General features: G+C 40.4%; 1 protein-coding gene across 1 annotated transcript in view; it reads right to left on the bottom strand.

Moving 5' to 3' along the window:
- The window catches only part of DOCK8 (dedicator of cytokinesis 8), a 216,545-nt gene that overhangs the window by 77,194 nt on the left and 119,671 nt on the right, over positions 1 to 19,680 (bottom strand). Inside the window, exons 15-19 of the mRNA XM_019661089.1 lie at positions 8,699 to 8,816; positions 7,181 to 7,251; positions 5,962 to 6,100; positions 5,242 to 5,343; positions 72 to 167 (exon numbers count right to left, since the gene is read on the bottom strand). Of these exons, the coding sequence (XP_019516634.1) occupies positions 72 to 167; positions 5,242 to 5,343; positions 5,962 to 6,100; positions 7,181 to 7,251; positions 8,699 to 8,816 (526 nt within the window). The remainder of the gene's footprint in view (positions 1 to 71; positions 168 to 5,241; positions 5,344 to 5,961; positions 6,101 to 7,180; positions 7,252 to 8,698; positions 8,817 to 19,680) is intronic.

Genomic DNA, 19,680 nt, shown 5'->3' with positions numbered 1-19,680 from the left:
TTCTCTGCTGAGCCCCATCCTCATTATCAGTCCTCTGGCTCTGATGTGAAGTGGATCTTGATGGCCCTTACCTGGGTGTGAACAGAAGAAACAGCTTGTAGTTCAATATTAAATACTCCCTTATGTCCTTCAGCCCACTTAATGGGAGGATTCTGTACAGGGACTTTCTGTGTTAAAGAAAAAAAAAAAAGATTAGCAATTCAATCCCTTTTTCTGATTACTAACAAGCAGAGCGAAGCAACCTGACTGTAAGTATCAGGGTTATACAAATATTAAACCCCCCAGAAAACTAATATAACTGGCCTTGGAGTTAGAAGCCCTGAGTTCAAGTTCAGTTCTACACTGAACTAGTTATTTTTACTTTGACAAATCAGTTAAGCTCTCTGGGCTTTCGTTTTCTCATGTTGAAAGGAAGGATTTGAACTGAGTGATCTGTCTTTAAGCTTCTAACCAGCATTAATAATTCTTGATTCCAGGAATTGAAATAAAGTCATATGACAGTGATCTCCTCATTCACCAGGAATGTCAGGACAAAGAGTATCTTTATACAACATAAAATTTTAATGCTTTTGAGCAGCTGCAATTACCTTCTCTTTTAATGTTTCCAAGTAGCAATCCTGCTTTAATTATTTAAAATTACTCTTTTATACCATTTATGTTATCAATAGCTCTGTAGTCCTTAGAGACCATTTCTTGCCTTAAATTCCCGAGGAATTGTCTTTCTCTAGAGACTTCACACAGCGTTGGGTGAGGAGCGCCTAGCCTGACACTGCCACGGAGTGCGGGTTTTGTGTCTCTTTCATGTTGATGGAAGGAAATACGCTGCATTTGCAAGGGTAAGAGGGATACATGGGGTGGGAGCCTCTGGAACTCTCTAAGACAGAGTCACAAATTGGGATCTAAAGCAGGATCCAGCCCATAGATGAGTTCTGTTTGGCCCAGTGTTGGAAACTTTTTTGAATTAGTTGCCAACATTTAAAAGTCAGAAAATTTCACATGAAAGCCTGTTTTTCTAATTCTTTTAAGAACTGAAAGATGTGAAGACATTAGGCTTGCATCCCAGAATGGCACGGATCTGTGGAGCAAAGGAGCAGCTGTGACCTTCGATGGGCAATTTCCAGAGTGAAAAAATTCCATCTGGACCTGGCACTCACTATTAATGAGTCCAACTCCTGGGGACAGTGGAGTTTGCCACTTATGATCTAAAGTAGCACTGTCCACTAAAAATATAATGACAGCCATAGACAGGTATGGGCTAGGTTTCATCTTTGAGATGCAGGGAGGGTAAGCAATTTACCCATGTTCATACAGCTAGGAAGTGGCAGAATCTGGATTTTGGATCAAGATTTATTTGTCTCTAGACCCCAGGTTTGCCTACAGCATTAAGGAGCTAAGAGGAGGGCTCTAGGAAATTAGAATGTGCAGCTTGATGGTGCAAAGATGGTTTTGAGGACATCAGAAGGGACTGTGTGTCCAAATCGTAAAGAGTAATCAAGGGAATGTCTGTGAACATACTCAAGTTGGTCTCAGGTGGTTCTGAGGAGTGCAGTTTTGGTCTAAATCCAGGCACAAGCCTGTGGCCCAGGGCAAAGAAAGCTTCTCTCTCCAGAGAAAAAAGGAAATAAGAGAAAAACAGAATAGCCTGGGGGTGGGGAATGGGTAGTCAGAGTAGGTAAGACAGTTGACGGTAAAGCTTGGTACTAAATTCAAATTCCTGAGAATTCTTCAATTTGAAAATTGCAAGGAGGGCCGGCCGAGTGGCGCGATGGTTAAGAACTCGCTTGGGATGCCAGAGGGCCCCGGTTCGGATCCCACATATGAGGGCCAGTGACACTGCCCTCCACAGCTAAGATGCTGAACAACAGCTCAACCTGGAGCTGGGCTGCCTGAGTCGCTGGCAACGGCGTAGGCTGCAGTCCCTGTGGCAGTGGGTTGCCATGGGCTACCGTGTGTAGCCAGCAGCCAGCGTGAGCGGCCAGCAGCCGCAGTGAGCGGCCGTCCAGAAGCCGGCGACTGATCTGCCTCGCCAGGGAAGAGCGCGATGATGGTGCCAACTTGGGCCAGTGAAGCAACGTCCTCCACATCTAGACTGAAGAACAAAACGACAGCAACTTGTCTGTTCCCCTTCCCCCAATTCCCCAGCACTGTTCCCATCCCCCCAATTACCCAATAAAAATCTTTAAAAAAAAAAAAAAGAAAGAAAATTGCAAGGAAAAGAAAAAAGATGAAGGGGAATCTATAGATTAAAATAGTCTTAAAAGACATGCCAACTAACAGCAATGTATGGAACTTATTTGGATACTGATTCAAATAAGCAACTGTAAATAAAAATATGACGTTAATGAGATAATTGGAAATTTGGTCACTGACTGGATATGTGAAGATATTAAGGAATTATTAATTTTAAGGTATAACAATGGCATTGTGATAGTTTAGAAAAAGAGCCCTTATCTTTTAAGATACATAGTACAATATTTATAAACGAAATGATATGATATCCGGGACTTGCCTCAAAATAATACTTATTGGTATAAACCTACACCAACCAGATTGAGAAGATGAGAGCTCATGCTGGTGCAGTCAGAATGGAGGGTCCATGGGCTCTCTTTTAAGGGGTTTATTACAGCAAAGTGGATGGGCAAGAGGTAGTTCAAGACAGCCCAAGAGTCACTCTTGCCCTCTGATGTGCAAACAGCAACCAAGGCTCCACTACAACAGGAGGACACACACAAGGGACACACCTGCAGCACCCAGCTCAGGTAACCAAGGAGACTGCACCACTGGGCCCCACAGAACACTTACTATATAAGGCCACTCTACTAAGACCAGGAGACATAGCAGCCCTACCTAATATATAGAAACAAACACAGGAGGCAGCCAAAATGGGGAGACAAAGAAACATGTCCCAAATAAAAAAAACAGAACAAAGCTCCAGAAGAAGAACTAAACAAAATGGAGACAGGCAAACTTCCAGATGGAGAATTCAAAACTCTGGTGATAAGTATGCTCAGCGATGCAGAACTTCAACAAAGGGATAGGAAACATAAAAATGGACATAGAAAAACATAAAAAAGAGCCAGTCACAAATGAAAAATATAATAACTGAAATGAAGAATACATTAGAGGAGTCAATAGTAGATTAGATGAAGCAGAGACTCAAGTCTCCAATTTGGAAGATAAAGTAGCAGAAAACAATCAGAACAACATGAAGAAAAAAGTATCCAAAATGATGAGAACAGTTTAAGGGGCCTCTGGGACAACATCAAGCATACCAACATTCGCATCACAGGGTACCAGAAGGAGAAGAGAAAGCAAGGAATTGAAAACCTATTTCAATAAATAATGACAGAAAACTTCCCCAACCTGGTGAAGGAAAGACATATAAGCCCAGGAAGGACAGAGAGCCCCAAACAAGATTAGCCCCAAAATACATCATAATTAAAATGACAAAAGTTAAAGACAAAGAGAGAACCTTAAAAGCTGCAAGAGAAAAGCAGTTAGTTACCTACAAGGGAGCTCCCATAAGAATGTCAGGTGATTTCTCAACAGAAACTTTGCAGGTCAGAAGGGAGTGGCAGGAAATATTCAAAGTGATGAAAAGCAAGGACCTACAACAAGATTATTCTACCTAGAAAAGCTATCGTATAGAATTGAAGGACAGATAAAGAGCTTCCCAGACAAGAAAAAGCTAGAGGAGATCATCACCCCGAAGCCAGTATTACAAGAAACCTTAAAGGGACTTCTTTAAGAAAAAGAAGAAAAAAAGATAAAAAATATGAATAATAAAATGGCAATATCTACATACCTATCAACAATTGCTTTAAATGAAAATGGATTAAATGCTCCAATCTAAAGACATAGTATGGCTGAATGGATAAGAAAACAAGACCCTTACATATGTTGCCTACAACAGACTCACTTCAGATAGAAAGACAAACCTAAAGTAAAGGGATGGAAAAAATATATTTCATAAAAATGAAAAAAAAAAAAAAGCTGGAGCAGCAATACTTATACTAAACAAAACAGACTTTAAAACAAAGGATATAACAAGAGACAAAAGAAGACTCAGTAATCCTGCTTCTGGGTATTTATCTGAAGAAACCCAAAACACTACTTCAAAGCGACATGTGCATCCATATGTTCATTGTAGCACTAGTTACAATGGCCAAAATATGGAAGCAACCTGGGTGTCCATCAAAGGATGAAGGGATAAAGAAGAGGTGGCACATATATACACAATGGAATATTATTCAGCCATAAAAAAGAATGAAATCTTGCCATCTTCAACAACATAGATGGACCTAGAGGGTATTATGGCTAAGTGAAATAATTCACACAGAGGAAGACAAATGCCATATGATTTCACTTATATATGGGATCTAAAGAACAAAATAAACGGACAAACAAAGCAGAAACAAATTCATAGATACAGAGAACATTTTGAGGGTTGCCAGGTGGGAGGGGGGATTGGAGGAATGGGTGAAAAGGGGGAAGGGATTAAGAAGTAAAAATTGGTAGTTACAAAACAGTCATTGGAATGTAAAGTATAGCATAAGGAATATAGTCAATAATATTTGTACTAACTATGTATGGTTGTTAGATGGGTGCTTAATTTATCAGCGTGATCACTTAGCAAGTTATATAAATGTCTAATCACTATGATGTACACCTGAAACTAATATAATATTGTATGTCAACTGAAATTGAAAAATTTTTTAAAATACTAAAAAAAAAAAAAAAGAGGCAGCGCAGGAAACAAGAGGGAAGAGTATTGGCACTGGGACATTTAGAGGAATGCAAGCCCAACTGTCCACCTGTGGACTGTAACAATTGACCCAGAAGAGAAACTGATAGAATCTGGCCTGGGAACCTTATATAAGGATCGTGCTAACAGCCGCTGTTGTCACAAGTGGGCTCTACTTGCCTCCGTTTTCACAGTACATTATTCTATGAATCCCTTCATTGTAGATAATGCAAGGTCATGCTGCCTTGGGCACAGGTTGCATTTACTAAATATTTTGAATTGGTGACATCTAAATGAATGAGGTTTCATGGCCAGTTATTTTTCCCATCCTATCAGAACCATGTGCTCTCAGAAAACACCATGTGCTGACAGATGACTATTCCCAAAAACATGCTGAGTATCCTCGGCCATGTTGAAGGGACTGGGAAGTGGATCTGGAAAGGTGGTCCAAGACCATGGCTGAACAAAAAAGAGCTGACAGCCAGCTTGCTGGTTACCTCTGCAGAATGCATGGAGTAGTTGGGTGGCAGCTTTTCCAAGGCAACTGGGAGACAGTAGGATCCAGTTTGAAGACGCTCATTTAAGAGAATTGGCAGCCACTGAAACAGATGACGGAAAGAATAAAGTGGTATTTATTACAGCATATAATTCTGGCAATTTATCTACTAGCTCACAATAATCAAATGCAACTAAACGATGATTAGATATTGACCAGGACTCTTTTTGGCAGTAATTTCTGTCAAGTTCTTTGCATGTTAAATTCTCTAAGCGCTCCTGAGATGGTAATAGCAATGATTTACTGCTTTCAGAGCCAAAGTAGTAGCATTTTTCTTGAAAGCCAATGTTTGTGTGTGTCTGAACAACATCAATGTTTAACTTTCATAGTTTTAAAATAACTTTTTTTCTCCTTGGAGAGAAAAGAGCGTTTTATATGGGAAGCACATATACAAAATTTGAAAATAATGGATATTGCAATGCTTTTTTTTTTTAAATAAAGGAGTATTCTTTCAATATCTATCACCCACTAGTCTTCCATTTCTGAAATCTGTCACTTGCTATGTCAAGTCATCTCTGCTCTTTGCTATAATCTGGTTTGGCACATTCTGTTACTTCTGACAGGAAAAAAGCAAGTGAATAGAATTTCATTGTTTATCTCTGCAGGGACCTTGGATGCACTGAGAACGGCAGTGTGAATTGGCAAGTTGAAGACGACTCACTGAATATCCCAGGAAGCTTTCTGCGGAGGGCCCTTGCTTCTGCTGACAGCTGATATGATAGAAGGTGAACAGGAGGTGGTGATTTACTGTGAGCTTAGCAGGGAGCTTAATTTTCACTTCTTCATAGAAGTCAGGAGACCTGTTTCAAAAGCACATTATACACAAAAAACTTTTAGCAAGAATGATGACTCCTCTGACTATAAATTGTAATGCAATGGACCTTTGCGCCTGAGAATTTGCCTGCTTCGTGTTTTGCTTTTTCTTTTACATCATTCTGCTCCTATGCTGGAAGTCCTTGAGAGCAAGTTTATGTCACTAGATAACTTCACATACATAAGAGCGCTCGCAAACGAAAGGCTTTATGGGGGTGGGGGGGGCAGTGCATTTCTGCACACAGTGGAAAAATCCAACAACTTAACTGGGAAAAGGAAGAAAGGTCAGAGTCCTGCGGAGACCTCCTTTTCTATCTCTAGCCAAAGAACAGAGAGGCACATCAAAGGATTTTGGAGAAACAAATGATGCAGGAAGGAAAAGGCACCTGATTTTACTGAATTAGGAAGTCCCAGGCACTTTACCAAGGGCTTCATGTACATCACTCATTGACTCCTCAGCCCAACCCAGGAACATAGGTTCAGAGGAAGACTTAAATGGGTCAAGGTTATCAGGCCAGGAGCAAAGCCAAGTCTGTCTGACCCTGTACAGATTTCCTTCCGCTACCTGTGAAATGTGAATCATAGTTCAGACATTATGTTGCAACTCCACTGATCCACAGAATAGTGAGTGTTCCATTTCCCCTTTGGTCAAATTAAATTTTCTTATAGTAGGTAGTGGTGCAGGTGTGGAATGGTGTGTAGAAGACAAAGAGGCAGGAAAAGGAGAATGGGATATTGTTTCTGGCCCCCTCCAGCATCTCAAAGCCAAGTGAGGAAATGTATTTGTTTATTGAACACCATAAAACCTCTCTGTATCACACTGGAAGTCTCCAGAAAAGTGAAAACAGTATTAGGTTCTTAAAGATATGTTCCTCTGCCAGTCTCAGTTAATGGCAAAAACTGTGCATCTCTAACATAGAAGAATCATAGAACTAGCATGAATTTCCTCTGTCCCTTAGTCCTTGAAATCATAAAACCTGTTGAGAGGAATCACCTAGGTGATTCAGGAAAACCCGGAGACACTGAGGCAATCTTGGCCTATGTTTAGAACTCTGAAATATACTTACTTATTATGGTATGTAATGGCTGTGTATACTTCCTGCAGAAATTCAGGCCCATTGGATTTTCCAAAGATGACCTGTTCACCAACATAGAAAGGACCAAATTAACAGTGATATTTGGGTAAAGCAAATCAACTACCATCAGCCTAACATGATGTTCTGGTCTCCTAGAGCTGTATTTTGTAACTTAAGAGTGCTGAGTTCTAAAACCAGCTCAAGTGCACAATATACTAGCTATGAAGGGTAAACTGAGATCCCAAGGGGCTTTATTAATGACCGAGGGCCAGAGGGTCGTGGTGCTGGAAAACCAGCGCTTTCTCCCTTCTGCCTCACTGCCCAGAGGTCTATTCTGTAGGCAACGTCACAGCGTGTTGCCCGCAGTGACAGATCCCTCCCTGGTCCTGGCTTATTTTCCCTGCAAAGACATGGGCGTGGTCACGTGGGTGCTCAGGACCGTCACTCGCCTGTCCACATGTGTGTGCTATTGAAAAGAAGACATGTCCTCAGGCCTCATTCAGCCCTCAAGGCACATGAGTCAACAAATGGATTCACCTTTGGGCAAAGGAAAAGAAGGCCCTTTTTCCTAGATGCAGTAATCCCCATGCTGGGTCCCAGGGCCTGGTGAGGGGAGAACAAGCTGGAGTTTGGCTCCGACTCGCCCCTGGCTGAGCACCTGGGCTACATTCAGGATCTGCACAGCTGTGCTTGGCAGCTCTGGTGGACTCGCCAGGGGTCAGAGCAGAGACAACCAGGGGAAGCCACCTCTAGGGTTTCTTTCCCGCCACACCTACAAGAGAATACCTTGCACTGGGAAGGTAGGTGAGACATTAGAAGGATGGTTTAAAAAAAAAAAAAAGTAGATATTTGAAGAATGGAAGCACTGGAAAAAATTTTTCAGCAGAAAGGTACAGTAATTGAATTCTATGACTAACAGAAAATAGTGATAGCTAACTACTCATCTCATTTAGTGGCAGATGGTGAAAAAAACACAAATTCTGGCATTTTGGGTTCCTTAGAGAGCACTGCATTATATATTTGTTATTTGATTTATATTTTGCCTCAGGGTGTAGATCCATTCCCAAAAGGTGTTGAGATGATATGTGCTTATTATTACTAGACTGTACTTTATATTTATCTCTAGATGTGGACTGGGGCTTGGGTACTGTGGTGCATATCTGGAAGTACAGCAAACATGGCTGACACACTGGGCCCGTCTCTCTCTGCTGGTACGGTGGTGTGGAAAAACGTTATGATATTTCTCAGTCATCTAGTACAATCTGCATTTCCAAATTTCACAGCTCCTTGTGGAATAGGTTAGGAAAGAGACTTTCACTTTAGACTGGCCCTGTGTCGTCCTTAGTATGCTGGCGCCAATTTTGGACTAGCCACAAAGGACATGCTGAGCAGTGCTGTCCTGGATAGACACACTCTGTCCGCGGATGAGCCCTGGATTTTATCCATGTTAATGGACAAGGGGAGCTCAGCCCACCCTGGTTTTAGGCCAATGTTTATTCCCCGCTTTACCGGCATAGCATTGCTAGCATCCTCTCCACACATAAACTGGATTTTTATTGTAATGTTCCGAGCAGATGCCAGTTTGTTGGCGAAGTTCAGTCTCTGTGGGTAGACATAGAGAAGGTTTCTGGAAAAGAGAAGATGAAGAACCAGTGAATAAGGCCTAGAGCTTACTTTAACCAAGTTCTTCAGTGACTGCTGAAGCCTGCGCTTGTAAGGTGATTTTCCTAAAGGAGGTTTTCTTTCAGAAGTGAATTATTTTTGAAGGAGTGAGCGAGATGGTGTCGATTCTTCCACTTCAGCTGCAGTTTTCTGATAATAACCAATATTGTTCATTGTTTTGTTACCTATAAAGATGTGTCTGCTGCAGTTGAGAGAGTCTTAATGTCTTAGAATATATACATCTGCCTAGAGGTAACGTATTGTATCTGATACATAGATAAAAAAGCAAAAAAGGTTCAGTTTATTTTAAACAAAATTCATGGTCATCGATAATGGTCTCATTCATTTCTCTTTTGCTTTTTTCCTTTCTAATCTTTATGTGGTAGTTTCAGTTCCTAAATGCTACGGCATTCTGTATTGGTTTAGTTTCCTTTTCCTATCTAAGATGACAATTCAAATTAGCTATATAACAATACACAACAACAACAACATAAATAATATATCCATCCATCCAACAACTACAGGACAGGTTCTAGGCTAAGTATAATTTTGCATATTTTTTCTTTCTACTTGCATTATTACTATACAGTATATTCCACTAAAAGGTAAACTCTATGAGGGTAGCAAATTTTATCTGATGTTTTCAATTCACTAATGTATCTCTAGAAGTTAGAATAATGCCTGGGACATAGTATATGCTAAATAAACCTTTGATGACTAAAAGAATGAATGTGTATCTTTCAAATGAGTCACATTAACTTAAAAAGATAATAATGATACTAACATTTATACAGTACTTATCCTGAGTCAGCCAAGGTTCCAAATACTTTATATTTTTTAATTTGTTTAGGTGTTACTATTATGATATCATCCCCAACTCACAAATGAAGGGAAAAAATGAGATACAGAGATGTTCAATAACTTGCCCCAAATTACACAGTTAGCAAATAGCAGTTGGGAATTGAAGCAGGCAATCTAGCTTTAGAGCTACGCTCTTAACCACTAAGCTATACAACCTCAGATAAGACTCCCACTAAAATGATTAAAATGGCTTTTTCATACTGTGTTATTCATGACATCTCTCAGTGACAGCCTTGCCTTACTTTTCTGGGTCTTATTAACAGTTGAGTGTCAACAGTACACCAGAGGTTGGCTCAATTAGTTAGTGTCACATTCTTAGGGAAAATGTCTTCCTCACTCTTGGTCTATTCTTCTAACTCCTAGGTAACATATTCTCCCCAAACAGACACATTCTTGCCCCAAATGCTTCCAAAATGACAATGCAAGCTTTGTGTGAACCAGACATCAGAGGGGAGTGACCCAGAGGGAGGTCTAGGGGTTTTTCCTCAGTGAATGTAGGCTCTCATAATTCTTTACAAGAATTTGCATGTTGATCAACACCAGGGTTTCTCAACCTCACCACTATTGACATTTGGACTGGACAATTCTCTGTTGTGCATTGTGGGATGTTCAGAGACATCCATGGCCTGTCCTGTGCATTATAGGATGTTCAGAGACATTTCTGGCCTCTACCCACTAGATGTTAGTAGGATCTCCTCCATACTCAGTTCTTACAATCAAAACTGTCTCCAGGGCCAGCCGAGTGGCGCGTTGGTTAAGAGCTGGCTTGGGACACCAGAGGGCCCCGGTTCGGATCCCACATATGAGGGCCAGTGACACTGCCCTGTACAGCTAAGATGCTGAACAACAGCTCAACTGCCGTGAGTCGCCGGTGATGGCGTAGGCTGCAGCCCTTGCTGCAGTGGGTTGCCATGGGCTACCGTGTGTAGCCAGCAACCACCATGAGCAGCCGTCCAGAAGCCGGCGACTGATCTGCCTCGCCCGGGAAGAGCGCAATGATGGTGCCAACTTGGGCCAGTAAAGCAACGTCCTCCACAACTAAACTGAAGAACAAAACGGACAGCAACTTGTCTGTTCCCTTTCCCTGATTCCCCAATAAAATATTTAAAAAAAACAAAAGAAAATACTGTCTCCAGATATTGCCAAATGTCCCTGGTGAGGGGGAGAAACCACCCAGTTTGAGAACCACTGATTTACACATCTGAATTTGTGCAGCACAGATCTGTACAGCTGTACCTGGCAGATTGCCCATCTTTAACAGATATGGTCAATACCACTTACTAGGCCCATATTCAAGTATAGAGTATGTTCCATTGGAAAAGGGTGAAGTCAATGTTCAAGCATGAGGCAGAAGATGGAGAATTTAAATCTGTTTAATCTATGAAGTCTGGGATACTAGAAAACCAAAAGGGAAGGACTAGGCTGACACTGATTCTGCCCTTTTGTTGTGATAACCAAATGATCCTCCCGTGTGTGTGTGTTTGTGTGTGTGTGCGCGCGCGTGTGTGTGTGTGTGTAGGAAAATGGTCTTTTTTGACCATGTGTGCATAAATCCACAGATTTACCCCACGGCTCTTCCTTGTTATGACATTATCAGCAGTGATAACACTAATAGCCACAACCTTGGACAAGACCCAATGAATGGGCTGAGTGGACCATACAGACTGCCCAAGTAAATCATTCAGTACCAGATATACCAATAAAGAGGGAGTCATGTGACAAAGCTAACGTGCAAGGGAGGGCCAGTGAGAGTACCCTCCTAAACTATGGGGTTCCTGCTCAGAATCCCTGTTCTAGTCTGCAAAGAGGAAGTGAGATTTCTGACTGTTCTGAAATGGGAGCATCCTCAGAGCTAAGCAGATACTAGATTGGAGGGGGTGGTCTACAAATGAGATTTTTTTTCTTAATCATATTCTAGTCTAGATTCACTTTCAGAGTGAGTTTCAAATTTTATTCTGTAATATATTTCATGCAACTTATCTTTGTTAAAAGCAAAGACACTTATTTCACTGAGTCTCATAAAACCTTTAGTCTTATACTAGGTATCAAGCTAAGGATGATTCCATTAGCTTGGTGGTCACTAAAAGCCTCGTCACAAAGCAGGATTGCTCAGTCTGTTCCTCAGAACCTCCGTGCTCTGCAAAACATTAACAAGTGTGGGGAAAGAGTGGGGGTGACCAAACACTGTTGGGAAAGTCTGAGGTAAATCAAGATAAACAGTTTCATGTGTCTTGTGAATCTCCTAAGGGGGAAAGACTCCGCTCCTCCCCACAAACGTTTTGACCTCAGAATTCATCTCATTGATTTATTCTTTCATGGTATATTTCACAAGTTTAACATTCTGAGAAGTCACTTGGGAAAACATTGAAATGAGCTTTCTGGCTACAGAAGAACATTCCACATCAAGTGAGGAAAAGTCAGAACACAAAGATTCTCGAGTGAAATATCTTGTGCAATAGTGAATACTCTCAGGTATTCAAGGAGAAAAAAACGATCCTTGGAACTACCAAGCACACACAGGAGCCGTTACTTTGCATGTGCAAGTCCAAAGGTCACGGAGGCGAATAAATAATATTCCTACTTCTTACTCAACTGCAGTTTCTCTATATTGGGTGACTTGCTGGAGGCAGAATGGGGGTGAAACAGTGCTGGGAAGAGACTGAGTTGCTGTAGCCTATGGCCTCTCTATGCCACCCTGCCTCTTGCACTGTAGTATCCTTACCCTGGCATAGTAGCAACCGGCACCCACTTTTCCCCTCACTTGCTGGTCTTTGTTTCCAGCTTTTTCTAGCTATCATGCTGTCCCCTTGCTGTTCTCTTTTAAGGGGGTCATAACTGGCTTTAAACGGTCAACTGCAGTGACCACTTCCTGCATCCAGGTGAAAAAGAAGATAAATGCAAGACAACAATTTCAGCAAATGGAAATGAATTAAATTTCAATAATGGGCAGAATACTCGATGAGCTTCAAATATCAGTGAAGGGTAGATGGCCTCCCCAGAACAGCAGATGGCAGGCTGTGACACAATGAAAGGATCAGCATAGAATTCGGGGGGTATGCAAGCTGGGAGGCACCTAGCCCGAGCCTCAACTTGTAAACATGAGAAACTGAAGCCATGGGAAGTAACGTGACATTTCACTTTGAGTTAGACACAGCATGGGCACAGGATCCAGCTTAGTGCTGTTCTGACTCTACAATGTGGCTGCCTCAGTGGTACCTTCCAAATCTTCCTTTGTCAAATCGGGGAAGCCCAACCTTGACGCAGGTAGATATAGCTCAACTGCAGATGCCATCAGGAGTGGACATGGATGTAGTAATGATGACAGAAGGCGTTTCATAGTTGAGTGCAGGGGTGTATGTGGGGTGCAGACTCCTCTCTGCTCACTCTGGCTCATGTGCTACCACTCCCCTCAGCAGAGCTAATGTTTACTGAGCAGCAGTGTCGGAAAGTGGTTAAGGATGTTGGCTCTGGAGGCAGAGAGCTGGCCTTGGGTAAGTTACTCAGCCTTTCCTAAACCCCAGTGGGGTTAATAACGGGACCTAAGTCCTGGGGCTGTGGTGAGATGAATGAGTGAGAACTGAATAAATGATAGCTAGGTGATGATTTCCTCCACAGAGCTAATAAATCAGATGCATACCCCAACCTACACTCCCTGCTCCAAGCCACCCTCATGTCTCATCTGGACCATGGCAGTGCTTTTCCAGTTCACCACATGACTTCTACACTTGCCCCTTACCATCTACTCCTTCTCGATTGGTCAGGAGGATCTTTCAAAAGTGTAAAGCACATTATGTCAGGCCCTACAATGGTTTCCCAAACTCCATACATATCATGGGCCTTATGTGATCTGGTCCTTGGCAATTTCTCTGATTTTCCACTCATCCCTTTCCCCATGGGCCTTTTTCAAGGCCTAGAACATTCCCAACTTGTTCTCCCCTGGGGGGTTTTGTACCTGCTTCTCCCAGTTTTTCATATGACTGATTTCTTCTCATCTCTTGGGTTTTAGCTCACAGGTCATATCCTCAAGAAGTCTTTCCCACCATCTTATTGAATTGGTCCACTCCACTCACGCACATTCTCTCTCTCTTTTATAATTATATGATTATCATAAATACATGTGATTATGAAAGTAATCTATGATTATGAAAGGAATATGTTTCCATTTTTTCCAATTTGAATACTTGAAAAGTACAGAAGAGTAGAAAGTATAAACCAGCAACCACCTGATACTTTACGGCACTGAGGAAAATTACTGTTAAGACTAGGATGTTTCCTTCTAGTCTTTTTCCCCTTTATAAATTAAACGCTTTTATCAAACATTTTTATATACAAAACTTTTGTACTTTTTTTTGTTATTTAATGTTGTTCAATTATGACCATTTCCCCAGTGTGATTAAATATTGTTAACACACATGATTTTAATGGCTACATGATATTCCATATTATGAATGCGCCATTATTTACACTAACCTCCCAAATTAAGCATTTAGATTATTTCCTTTTTTCAATAATAAAGCTGTGATAAATGCTTTATTTTGTCTTCATCTTGCCCTTCTGCAGTGCATTAGCATACTTTAGGAAGAATCCCTTTTAGTTACGATATAGTTCAGTTTCTTCATCGTTGAATTAATTGGAAAGACACCAATCAACCTCTCTTTATGCTGAAGAAATATGAGCCAGTTTGTAAAAATGCTTTGAAGTAGCTAGATGAAAGGGTCTGTGTAAATCACAACAGTGGCAGCCCTGCCAGACTGGTTCAGCGAGTTAGTTGTCACCACACTCCTCTCCTATATCCCACTACAGAGGCACCACCTACTTCTTCCACTCATCCCCCAACACTGGTCAACAATTTTGCACATTGCTTCCAAAGGGGTTGCTGACCCCTCTGTTCAAACATCATCACTATGGGCATTCAGTGTCCTGCCCCAGGCTGAATGCACTTTCCACAGAGTACAGAGCTGCAAGGAAACATCAAGAGAATTTAGTCCAACATCCCTTTTTGCAGGCTAGGAAACTGATTCCCAGGGAGGCTAAATGACTTGCCCCAACCTATTTTGAAGAAGATACATTTCTCACAGATCATTATATTTCTTATTGGCAACTATGCTAAGTGATAACTTTTGTTAAATCTGCATGCTTTAAAAAAAAGAATATAAAAACCAATAATGTTTTCTCTTGGGAGGAAGATCTGCCTGCATGGTAAGTAATTCATAGAACATAAACCAGATGATAAAAGTAATTTACTAAGAAACTGATAAACAGGCTCATATATTTTATATGTGGTAAATTAAGTGCCTCCTATTAGCTAGAGAAAATCCTAAGAATTATATTTAATGATTTTTGAGAGGCTAACCCATCACCCAAATAGGAATCACTTGTTATGGCAAAATTATTCTGAAAGCTTCTTTAGTAACCGCAGGTCCAGTGTGTGTGCAAGGCATTGAGTACAATCTCATCTCTCCCCAAATGTGGACAAACATGGTTTTCTTCAGTCATATGCATCACAACAACATCGACATTTGCTATTTACCAACAATGTTCTTCCCTGAGCTACTTCAAATAGCTTATCTTGATTACAAACGATTTTGGAAACTCAAAATTCTTCCCACTGATTCAGCAACAGCCTCTCAACTTATTTATAAATTCCTGTGATTGAGCCACTCCTGGAAGTTAGAGGTTAACTCGTGGAATTTGGCCATTCTGAAATCAAATCATTGACTACACTCTCCTGCTCCTTACCGTCTTGGGGCTTTCTTCTAATTCCTTTGCTGAAAAGAGGTTTACCCAAGGGACCTTGGAATCTTTCAAAGCCACAATGCAAAAAACAACCGTTTGGCTTCTCCTCAGTGTAGCCTATTCTTTAACCAGTGCAAGGAAACAAAGAGAAAGACATGTGCCTGTCACTTATTCCCAAGATGACATCAGCGTTCTCTCCCAGGGGCTTCCACAGCTTGCAGTGGTGCTCAAGAGGCAAGCAAGAGAGATACAGCAGAAAGCACACTGGCCACCTGTTTAAACAACTGGACACTTCGAATGTCTCTTTAGTTGAGCTTCTAACACAAGTCGGCCAGCAGGAGAGAAAGAAAGATGACATTGGGAGGAGAGCTGAGCAGCTCAACCAGAGGAATGAAGGCTTCCATCGGCTGGTTGCCGAGCCCCAGCATCTGCTGGTTGCAGGGATAAAGTACAGAGAGAAATCCAACGAGAAGCTAAAACTTCTCGAAAGACAAGAATGCTGTGGAACGAAAGACGGCGGATGCCGTGTTCTTCAAGGCAGGTGGGCTTTCTCTAACAAGGTGATGGACGGCATTATGGTGAGTAGATCGTTATTGATAGTTTGAGTTGACTACTGTTCTATTGGGAATAAAATGCTGTTTTTAATATTATTATTACTATTTCAAATAGGAATACTATTTATTGGAAAACAGGCCACAAGGGTAAGATTCATGAAGTTGGCAGTTATTGCTCCTGTGAAAAAGCCTGGTGAAGAGAAGTGGTGGTGCAGATTAGCTCTTTGTGATGTAAGTGCTTATGTATCGTCCATTGCTGGTAATGGCAACTTAAACCATGTTTTGGGAAAAAAAAATATATATATATATACACATATATTTTTATATTTGTGTCAGTCACTCTCAAGGAGTGGATGGAGGAACAGTCAGTCATGTCGTAAAGCCCAACATCTAGCTTCCTATACTCGGAGAATATTACAGGGCCTTGGAAATCCCAAAAAGAGCCAAAGGATTAATTGTGGTTGTTCAAAGTGAAACAATCCTTGGTGCTTCTATGCATGTCTTTGAAAGCGAGACTGAGGCGAGTTAAATGGCGTATACTCATTGCATACTGTTGAGCGAAAATTCAGAATGGAAAATTTTATTGATGGCAGGGATGGAAATATTCAAAAATTGAATACGCATGAAGGGTTAGGGCTAGAAGATGATATAGGGAAGTGAAAAAAACATATTTGCTTTTGAAGTGGAATTGGTGTCAATTTTAGTTTTCTTTCTATTATTTCAGTACAGAAACTGTAACAAAGTAATAATATCAAATATATGCTTTAAAGCAAAAGAAAAAATTGCCAATTTTGTGGCCTGGGGTATCTCCACTGTCTTTTGAATACCAGGAATGCCCATAATTTAAGCTGCTTTTATAACAAGGAAGATGGGCCAGTACGGAGACCTGGGATTAGTGGCCTTTACCAAATAAGATAATGGGTGGAAATGTCCTTTAAAAAACTAAAAAATGTTTTCAGATTTTTTGGGTAGATAACCAGGATGGGAATTGCTGGGTCATATGATAAATCTATTCTTAATTTTTTGATAAACCTCCACACTGCCTTCCTCAGTGGCTGTACTAATCTGCATTCCCACCAACAGTGTATGAGGGTTCCTTTTTCTCCGCAGCCTCTCCAACACTTGTTATTATTTCTCTTGTTGATAACAGCCATTCTAACTGGTGTGAGGTAATATCTCATGATGGTTTTTATTTGCATTTCTCTGATGATTAGTAATGTATGTCTATTGGCCATTTGTATGTCTTCTTTGGAGAAATGTCTATTTAAGTCCTCTGCCCATTTTTTAATTGGAATTGTTTGGGTTTTTTTTGTTGTTGAGTTGTGATATACAGATGATGTAGTACAGAATTGTACACCTGAAACCTATGTAACTTTACTAACAATTGTCACCCCAATAAACTTTAATTTAAAAGAAAGAGTTCCCTCATCTAGTTCAAAACAAAAAACAAAAAAACTAAAAAATGCTCTACAAATGTAAGGTGGACATGTCAATTTCCTCACCTATAGTAAAAAGATTGGTGTTAAGTTTCAATGCAATGATACCGGACAAGTGCTTTGTAAACTGCAAAATATGACACAAATGAAGATTATCTTCTCATCAGAATTGTGTAAAACAGCTGAGTAGACTTTAAAATACAACTCTAAACACTGCAGGACTGTGAGATCTTACTATATGTTACTTAGGGAATCCATCAATCTCTCTGTCTCTGTCTCTCTATGTCTGACTGTCTCTAATCTGTATGTGTGTCTCTCTCTGCCTCTTTTTGTCTCCCTCAGTCTCTCCTTTTCTGTGTCTCTCTGATACACCCTCTCCCATATTTCTCTCTCTCCCAGCCTCTCAGAAAGGGACAAAATGCCCTTTTTGAGAGACCATAGCTCCAGTTCCATCTAGTCACTGAAATCTATTTCCTTACAAGTTTGTAAGTGTTGGATGATTGCATACTGAGCTGGGACTGGGCTGTGAGTGGGGCCATTTTTCTCTCAGATTGATAAGCACAGAGCCTAAGATCTATGAACATTTTAGGATTCCACAAAAATGTCTGAGACCTCTTTCCCTATATGAAAAGTAAAACCTCAAAACAAAAGTTAATGAATTGTAAATTAAATGCTTCCCAAATGCAACATTTTGTCCATTAGTCAACACAACTTTACTGAGTTTAACCTACAGGCGAAAAACTTTCCCCAATTATATATAAAGTATATGTAACAAATGAAGAAATGGGTGCCTATTAATATGTTTTAAATGACATATAGTCAAATGCTTCGGGGCTTAGGGAGGTCTTAAAAGGATCCTCAATATAGATATTGGGGAGGGGGAGAACAAAATACCAAAAACATTGGTTTTTCTATTTTATTAGTTTTCTTATAGCTTGAGACACAAATGATAGTTTAATGGTGACCACTAGCTTTATGCTTTGGTTTGAAGTACACGGGCTAGGAAAGTAGTACCTGGTTCTCCTGATCCAACTACTGAAACAGCTTTGTATAGAAAAAGCTTCTCCAACTTATCTTGGCAATTTCAAAGTAATTATTTGTCCTTTCCTCCTTTCCTTGTGTTTAAAACTCTCCTAGCCCTTTCTAGCCCTTTTTGCAAAGACAGAGCCAAAGACTTGATCAACTATTTGCTGAAGTGCAAATGCAGCAAAACCAATTGCACAAACAAGGTGCCCTCATTCAAATACTATGGGAAAAGGTTGGTAGCTTTTACTCCCTTCAGTAATCTGTTAGCAGCAGACTTTGCTTCCAACAGGACAAAATTCAAATGCTATTAATATTACCAATATCTCACAGCTATCTGGCGTCTTTTACTCAAGCATTTCAAAGAAAATTGCAAATCTAGATATATTATATTAAGGTATTTATGCAAGGTGAGCAGCTGAGGAGGTAGTTTCATTTATCATTCATATCTCACTGCCTGGAAAATTTATTTTAAATGTAATGGTAAAAATAGCTAACATTATTTAGTTCTGACTATGGGCAGGCACTATTCTAATAGTAGCTAGTAGTGCCAATAACAGGTAGTACTATTAGCCTCATAGGCAGATGATAAAACTGAGGCACAGAGAGGTTGTGTAACTAGCACGAAGTAACACAGCTAGCAAATGGCACAGTGCAATTCAAACCTGGATGCTCTGAAGCTAATACCAGACCCAATGTCCATAACCATTGCTATTTCTAAGAACAATAAACAGTTTCTTTGGTCAACAATCACACTCACCAGAACTGTATTATAATATGGTTTTATATTATTTACAAGGGCTAAAGGATGTTTCCCCCAAACAAACTATAATTTATTTATTTTATTTTACTTTATATTATTTTATTTATTTTTTATCTTTTTTAGTTAGACAATTTTTTTTTTACTCTGCAAAACTTCTTATTCTAGGAAGTTTGGGAAAATGAGAATAACTACAAGGAAAAATATAAACTGTAAATGAACCCCCATAGCCTAGATAAAAATCAGGGTTAACCTTTTGACTGAAACTCCTTAGTCTCTTTTCTAAATCTTTGTTCAACTGACAAACCATAATTTTTCTAAAAGGTTTGAAATCACATAGTTGACTTAAAAGATGAGAACGAGTACTGTCCCTTGGTGTTAGAGAGAGGTTTCGATGTTCTAAATACATCAAGAGCAAATGAAGTTAGAAATCTCAGGTGCATTCTGGAATTACCTAGG

Source organism: Hipposideros armiger, unplaced genomic scaffold (genome assembly GCF_001890085.2).
Source record: "Hipposideros armiger isolate ML-2016 unplaced genomic scaffold, ASM189008v1 scaffold_335, whole genome shotgun sequence".
In the NCBI taxonomy this organism is placed as follows: Eukaryota; Metazoa; Chordata; class Mammalia; order Chiroptera; family Hipposideridae; genus Hipposideros; species Hipposideros armiger.
The sequence above is the reverse complement of the archived record's forward strand: the minus strand, read 5'-3'. Positions and strand labels throughout refer to the sequence as shown.